Raw genomic sequence first — 8384 nt, 5'->3', positions numbered from 1 at the left:
ACATATTGAGTTCACTGAACCTTTTCCTTTGGAGTATCGCCGCCTCCGAGAGGGCCTAATGCCTACCTAAGCCTTGTTTTAACAAGGTTTGGCCAACCGCTTTTTCACCGTTGACCCAACTAATACATGGTGAGGAAATGGAGAGATTTGCAAGCTCGTAACGCATAATATTAGTGGGCAGCATTTTGGGTAGTCGGCGCGTGGAGACTCTCCCTCGATGGCTGTTCCCGCTGCATCGGGAACCCGATTCAAAGCACTTTTAGATGTTTATTATGATTCCCCGCGCGAGCTTACTACCCAGTGCAGAGAACTTGATGGGAGGCGCTCCACCCTTTTTTCGCTTGTGCTTTGAAGGTGAACGGAAGCCGCCAAACGAGCACAAGCATCCCGACGCTGGAAGGTTGAGCGAAACTTTCGATGCCGTATATCAACACGCGAATCCGTGGTCTCACTGTTGTCCTGTCCAATCAGTGTGCTGAACTTATCATCCTATTTGCGTCCGGTGCGGACTCCGCTGTGAACGGACGTTGCCAGACCCTTTGGTAGTCCATTGGAGAAGCCCCGGTAACGTCCATTCCACAAGGAGATCAAGGTGTTCTAAGAACGCCAAGGCACTTGGTAAGTATGATCCGGTTGTCAGTGAGCTCATAGTTAAGTGTACCGTCGAGGGCACAGAGTCCCATCACACAAACTGGCATTTCTCGTGCGAAGCACTCGTGGATTTCTGTTTTTCTGCAATAGGATTGGTCCCAAAGCTTGTTGTTGTTTACGCAATACGTTACCTTATCTGACATCTGATCAAATGCTCAGCCCATGAGCTGCACTCAGTCAGTCGTTTAATACACGGCACGGGGCGATAGCCAAATTTACCCGAATTAAAGGAAGCAGTGCTGGTTAGCTGTCAGATCTATCGCAATCCAGATGGCCAAACACAGAATGTCATTTCCTACGATGATTGTGACAAAATAATCGTCATCAACAGCAATAAACCGGTGTTTAGCTACCATATAACCACGACAAAAGCTGTAGTGAAGGCAAATTTGAGGATAGAAACTTGGTGCGAAGAAACTCCATGTCCCAGATCGCCTGAGGTCCTCAGCCGGAAGCCAGTGGAGAGTAATGGAGCATTCAGTTTAAGCACTGTCCCCGCTTGTTAAGCCTGTGTTTCCGATACACAGCGCATATCAGTATCAAGCAGGTCCTGTGTGAGAAGAAGAACAGCTTGTAGTCCTGTTTGCTTCAGACTGCCAAATATGAAAACGATCGAACAGACAGCGTCGAAGCTTGAAATTGGTTTCTTGATTCTTTGAGCTGTCAGCGTCAGCCGACGGGCAGGTTTTGCGGTCCAAACCAATTCAAACGAACGGGATCGCCACTCCTAGCTAATGGACCTACAGTTAGAGAGTTACTGATGTAGTTGGAGGTGGGGGGGGGGCAGAAAAAAATTTAAGAGAAAAAGACAGGCGTGAGCAGTAGCCTGTGTCCATCTACCCGCTCTTCTGTATGCAAGGCTACCTCACTGATGACGCCACGCAGTGATGGAGGTTGCACAACAGTAGTGTTGTAGGAATCGCGGCTGTACGTAGCTGACAGGTCACGCAGACAAACCGTCGCATCATGGTAAGGCCCAATCTCTTCGTTACAGGTACAGATCACAAACTTCAGGCAATCTTGCGGTCGCTGCAGTGTGTTCAGCTGGTGTTGGTCTAGCCCTGAATTCGCATGTTTTTGCTTCGTTCGACTGAATGCTTGTCGCTCCGTATTATATGACTTTCAAATTCGATTGACAAAAATACGCTTTCGGATTACGCTCATTGTTTTTTGTATCCGTTTATGCACCAACGAATTGTAGCTCAGATTTTTAAAGACCAAGAATTGACCACTCGTTTATCTCGAAGGGATCCATGGTTGTTTGCACAGACAAGTCACCCCAGTTCATCAGAAGCACAACTTCGTGGAATGTTTAGCCTGAATGCAAAACGTAATGACAATCGCGAACGTCTCTTGCAACTTTGCTCTGGTCACCGGTTGTTTCTCAGTAGCACTGGATTTAGGCACAGTGACGGCCGTTGCACTCCCTGTCGTCTCACAGCGGCTGACCAACTCCAAAGTCAAATAAACCACATGCTCATCACTTACTTGTGGCGTCATTGAGTTTATTGCCCATCGTTTTAGCTTACAAAGGTTAGTAGAGACCACTCCCTAATTCCGTGTGTATTTTCATTAAATTTCTCACTTAAACCCAAGAATCGAGCTCCCCACTTGGTAACAGAAAGGCTTTGTGGACCATAAGTTGGAAAAACACACCAAAGCCTACTACCAAATGTATTACAAGCGGACTCTTTGTAGGAACTCCACCGTAACTGAGGTGAGGTAACAACAGCTGTACATGACGCCTGGAAATCTGCTTATGATGCACGCAGAAGCCACTGGATCTCAAGGCGGTCACTATTACCCGCTTAAGCAAGGTAGACCGTCGCCTCTAGCTCATAGTTCAAATCGACTGGACGATCGACTACACAACGCGTGGTGGGACCAGAAACCTTATACACATTAAAGACCACCGTCTAGATCTCTCGGTGGAGTATTTTCAACAACAGATTAGTTGGCCCTCTGTCCCTGCACCTATGTCTTTCCTTAGACCATTTTGAGAGATGGTATGGATTCAGAGGTCTTTCTGCCTTGAAGCCACATTTGGTTCGAACAGATAACTGTAATCCAGTGTTGTTCAAACACAGCGAAATCTTTGTGTTCTGTCTTAACTAGGTTGTGTTCACTCTAACGGTGACAAGAAGGTCTTCCAGCTGTCAACCGTTAGCCGTATCCACGTTCGAAAATGGCACCCGCAAAAGGCATTCCAAACAGCCTCATAAGTGTCAAATGTGTCGTTATACGCACACTCAAGACTAAATTCGACGATGTCTTCCAAGGCCTCGGATGCTGCACCAAGACAGACAGGTCTCAAACATCCAACCCGATTCAAGACCAATTTTCAACCGAAGCGCCCCGTACCATTTGTAGCTCTCGCGAGCGTGGACAATGAACTTGTTCGTCTCCAGCAATCCAGAGTTATCCAGCCAGTAAACTATTCATCGTGGGCAGCTCCTATTGTCATCAAAAAAGCAAACGATATGGTGTGCATATATGCCGATTATTCCACTGGATTAAACGCCGTGTTGGACTCTCATCAATATCCATTACCTACAGCAGAAGACTTGCTCACCAAGCTCAACTGTTCAGCTGTAGCACCCATTCGGTGCCTAACTGCCGTGCCATCCGAGGGTTGCACGACGGCTGGGAGGCTGCCAGGTTGCCCAAGCCTAGACAGAAGAAGTCGAGAGGCGGAAGTCGGGTTCGAACCATGGACCTGCCGGTCAGTAAATTCGCGCTCTAACCACTTGAGCCGCCATGCCCAAGCTCAATGGTGGCAGATGTTTCGCAAGCTCGACCTCGTTGATACTTACCTACAAATAGAAATTTCCGAGGACTTCAAAGAGCTTCCGACAATTAATACACATCGCGGTTTGTTTCAGCTTAATCTGGGGTAAAATCCGCACCGGTAGTATTTAAAAAAACAGTGGATACCATGCTTAACGGTTTACCAGGATTTGTTGCTTATTTGGATGACATCATTCTCACAGGTTTTAGTCAAGAACTTTTGTACTATGTACTCAAACGAATTCAACAATACGGTCTTTGTCTACATGCAGAAAATGTGCATTTTTTCTCACATCAGTCACATATCTTGGATTTATTTTTGACGAAAATGGTCATCATTCTGTCACACAACGAATGCCCGCACTGACGGATTTAGCAACTCTGCGCTCCTTCCTCAGTTTGTTAGGTCGTTACGGTTCATTTTTGCCAGACATGCATCGTGTCTCTGAACCACCAAATCATCTTTTGAAAAAGGATGTCCTTTGAAATTGGTCACATCAGTACCAGTCCGCTTTTGATAGTCAATTCTCAACTCTGACATGCTACTCACACACTACAATCCAGCCCTGGATTGTTCCAGACACATCCAACTACGGTGCTGAAGTTACCACCTCTCACTTTTTCATTGACGGAGAGAAAACAATTGCTCCCTAACAATTACCGAGAGCAATTATGGCCACAATTGGCCAGCAGCATCGTGATGTCGGTTGAACTGGACTTCCGTATTTGTGTTTCTAACTGTTGGAGAATGTGGTGTTGGACGGATGACGTCAACGGTTAAAAGGATCTTCCGGTTCACAATTGCACCCGCCGGAAAATTAACATGTGGACCGTTAACATTTGATGTCGTCTTTTAACTCATCAGAAAGGTCTCGATGATTTCCGGTGTGGTCCCCTCCCCTTTGAGTTCCAAAAGTGCGCGATTGAAAGTGTCCACAAATATTTCAACTTGGCCACTTGATTATGGATAAAATGGTGATGATTGCATATGTTGTGTAGTCTTCTTGACAGAATGCGGAAAATTCAGCGGACATGAATGCGCTGTCGCTGTCAGAGACAATGATATTCGGAACTTTAAAGTGGCTAAACACATGTAGTTTTGAAATAGTAGCACAAGCAATAGCACTATTCATGCCAAGCACTTCTGGCCATTTGCTGTAGGCATCTACTAGGACCAGATATTGTTGATCCTGCAAAATCAACATGAAATCGTGACCATGTGTCATTTCCAGGATCCGGTCAAAAGTCAGGTCTCCATAAAACGCTAGTCGTCTTGCAGAACATTGTACTATCCTCACAGTATAGCAAAAGCGGTGAAATCTCATGGCCTTCAAAATACGGTTTCTTGTAGTATAGCAGTTCATCTTTATCTCACCGGTGTCTTTTAGCCTTCCAAAAGTAGTCGAACCTTGATGAACCATCTAATCTGTGTGGCAGGGTTAATGCGGTACTTTATTCCGAGGCGGCATACTATGTTCCCATGATGGCCCCAGCTTCATCACAATGTTGAACTGTTTGTTCTCCCTCTATATGCGGGAGACATGGCTCAAGTCGTTAGAGCGCGAATTTACTGATCGGATGGTCCTTGGATCGAACCCGACCTCTGCCTCTCGACTTTCCCTATCTAGGCTTGGGTAACGTGGCAGTATCTCAGCCCTCGTGCTTCCATCGGGTAGCATGGCAGCTAGGCACCGAAAGTGTGTTTCAGCTGAACGATTTTCTCCTTCTATATGACAGTAATAGCTGTCTGAATTTGGAGCTGTGGCAGTATGGCAAGTTATTTTTTTCTCGATTATCCTAACCCGGTACATTACACCCGATAACATTCTCGCCTCGTTGGTTAATCCTTTCATGATCAGTATATGAAAGATGCATATCCGTGGGTGAGAGGTAGGTTCGTAGTAGATATGAACCAATCACTATTCATTTATACTGAAGGCGAAATGGTTCATTGGTTAAAGGGCGGATTTACTGACCGGAACTCTGCCTCTAGATTTCTCCTGTCTAGGCTTGGCCAACCTGGCAGGATTCTAGCCCACATCCTTCCTTCGGGTGGCATGGCATTTAGGCACCGAAAGGGTGCTACAGCTTAGCGACGACTTATACTGACCCGTTTGATAAATTTGTAGACTAAATCAAATCCCAGGTGCTGTCAACTACAACACAGTGACCGAATGTTTTCTCACTTTTCTGTTTTCTTTGTTTCAGTCACGACACGGAAAAACTCCGTTAGAACAAGAATGCATTATGGAGGTAAATTAGACATTCGTATAACCGTACTCTGGTTTTTAGGTGATGAGGCCGAAGAAGGGGAGGTGTACGATGGGTCAGATCAAGAGGAAGCTGATTCAGGTAAAATTTAGTCATAACCATTTTCGCCATCGTCTAGACCAAAATGCAACTTCGGACGCTTCACCGCGACATCCAAAGTTTACCTCCCAAGGACAACGTCTGCCTATGAGACCCGGAGTTGCATCGGGTTATTTAAAATCTGACCCACACTATCGACGCTATCCCATCCCTCACGGTCCCGTTACAAGAACATTTCCACTTTCTCGTTCTACTGACCATCTACCACCTATACGACCTGTGCACCATGGTTTGTCGCCTTAGTTGTTTTCCCTCAACTGCTCTTCTCTAGACACCGGGACTCGTGTCTATGAAGCACCAGAGAACAATTCATATGACGGCCGCTCTCAGGTACGGATCAAATACTAAACAACACATTTCCCCCATTGTCTGCCGCTTCATCCGATATTTTTGTCCCCTAAAAACAGCTTGAAGCATTGTGTCGTTTTCGTATATTTAGGCGGTAGCCGGAAGTGTGTGACTGAACGATTTTGACATTCAACCGTAATACTGAATACTCAGTCGCCACTGACTAGGATTATGGCACGGGGATCCCCTTGGTTCGAAGTTGATTCAACTTATTAGACTGTGTGCTTCCAAACGTGTGGAACTGTTAGTAGCTCGGGTGCGTCCTTGTCAGATATCTCTTTGCGTATGGAAACCTTCGGACAGCTCCGCGTTTACTCTTGCAAGTCCGAAAGCCTGTGAGTACAAAGAATTTATTGTATTGCCAAACTCCCAGAAGCATTCCACAAGTGTGTTCTGGAGAGCAGAGTGGTCCAGAAATAATAAAATTGTGGATCGCTTATACGTCTGACGTCCTTCTAGCACGTGACGGATTTGTGATGTGGTCAACGCCATTCCCGCCAAGCCGAAATCTGACGTGATGCCCCGAGCCTCCACAAGGCGACGATGGATAATTTATGCAGGGTCTCGTTCAGTCTAATGTCAGCGTGTTCCATTGTGGTTGCCACGTGGTCCACTCTTTATGAACGCCCCTATCCTTGAACGATGCGGATAGGTCATGCAGACTAGGAGCTCGGCTGCCCTTAATTCGTAAACTTCCCAGATTGTAGGAAGTTTCATATTCATTCTCCAGCGTACTAGTCCAAGAATCCAACTGAATAGCCGCAACTGGTCACAAGACTATTTGTTCGAAGTGCTCAGCCTAGCGACTGAGCAGTTTTCCTTCATCAAAGCCAGTCCCATCAAATCAATCCTTTATGGTTTCGCTCACATACAGTTTTTGGAGACAAATTGCTCCGATCAACCGAAATGATAACCATGCATTCCTTGCATCCTTCGTCTTTTCTGGAGGATACCTTCCACAACGCGTAGCTGTTCACTGAGTCATGGAGTTCATGAACACAACGTATAACGAGTGGCTGGAGCGCCTCAAAGATGAGGTCAATCGTGTTTCGTCTGTCCGCATTGCTCTTCTCTTCCGGAGTTTCAGCGGTCAGCTGGTTTTGGATGCATGCCACCGTTGTATTTCAGCCCTGCGATATACTCATGTGCATACCCACCGTGCTGCATACAGTAGGTAATATGATGACTATCCTTCCAACATCAAACAGCCATTAAGTTGTCAGTGCAGTATGGTCACAACGGTGATTTGTGGAGCTGAATGCAATACGGATGGTGCTCTTGGTGCCAAATTGCGCATCATACTTATATAGCTCATCTCCCTGGGAACCATAAACTCATTCAGGTTGAACGTAAGGAAACTGAAGAGCACGAAAACTGCTTCGAAGTCTGGCGTAAATTTAACACAAAAACCGATGGATAGCCAACTCTCAAACACACCCGAGATCTGGTTGGTCTGACATCCAGACAACTGCACCAAAACAGGTGAGCCTTGTTTGAGAATGCCTGATCGGTATCCGCCGTGATTCAAGTGGAGAATTCGATGTTTATTAAAACGATCCAGGGTCTGACATATATTCTCGAAAACGACCCAAAAGCAACGGGACCAAGCTCTCAATACACCTACAGGAAACGAAAAACGAATGTTCGTCTGCCCGTCGTATTCCATCGGGCTTACACCGGCGCCAAGGATTTGGGTGCAGCAACACATATGGCTCAGTGCAAGCCATCTGTGGACTTCTACTATGCGCAGGTGATTTGGCCTTTATTGATCGGCAAATTCAATTCGAATGTCAGCAATTCAAATCCCCTAAACGGACCATTTACCCGTCCAACTTGTGTACTATACTTATCGTTATCCCTTGTTTACATTGGGGCGAGATGGCCCAAGTGGTTAGAGCGCTAATTTACTGACCGGAAGGTTCGTGGTTCGAATCCGACCTCCGCCACTCGACTTCCCTGTCTAGGCTGGGGCAACCTGGCAGTATCCCAGCCCTCGTGCTTCCTTCGGGTGGCATGGCAGCTAGGCACCGGAAGGGGGCTACAGCTGAACGCTTGTTCTCATTATTCGACGAACCTCAAGTAACTTCGTCTAACCGAATACCCGGGACAATTTTAATCGCTAGAGAATGTACCGCGACTGGGGTTATTAATTATCCCCATTCAATCGGCATGACTTGTTTTCACACTTGCGACCTGGAGAATGTTCACAATCCGTGTTTGGCGTCTAT

At 46.4% G+C, this 8384-nt stretch overlaps 1 protein-coding gene across 1 annotated transcript in view; it reads left to right on the top strand.

Moving 5' to 3' along the window:
* Window positions 1-263: 263 nt before the first annotated feature.
* T265_05126 (hypothetical protein) overlaps window positions 264-8384 on the top strand; it is a gene marked incomplete at both ends in the record, with an annotated part of 13429 nt that continues 5308 nt past the window's right edge. The window contains 6 exons of the mRNA XM_009170050.1: window positions 264-442; window positions 560-618; window positions 5647-5691; window positions 5731-5790; window positions 5828-6037; window positions 6080-6138. Coding sequence (XP_009168314.1) covers window positions 264-442; window positions 560-618; window positions 5647-5691; window positions 5731-5790; window positions 5828-6037; window positions 6080-6138 — 612 coding nt within the window. The remainder of the gene's footprint in view (window positions 443-559; window positions 619-5646; window positions 5692-5730; window positions 5791-5827; window positions 6038-6079; window positions 6139-8384) is intronic.

This window comes from Opisthorchis viverrini (genome assembly GCF_000715545.1).
Source record: "Opisthorchis viverrini unplaced genomic scaffold opera_v5_96, whole genome shotgun sequence".
NCBI classification, from domain to species: Eukaryota; Metazoa; Platyhelminthes; class Trematoda; order Opisthorchiida; family Opisthorchiidae; genus Opisthorchis; species Opisthorchis viverrini.
This window is presented reverse-complemented; position numbering and strand designations above follow the sequence as displayed.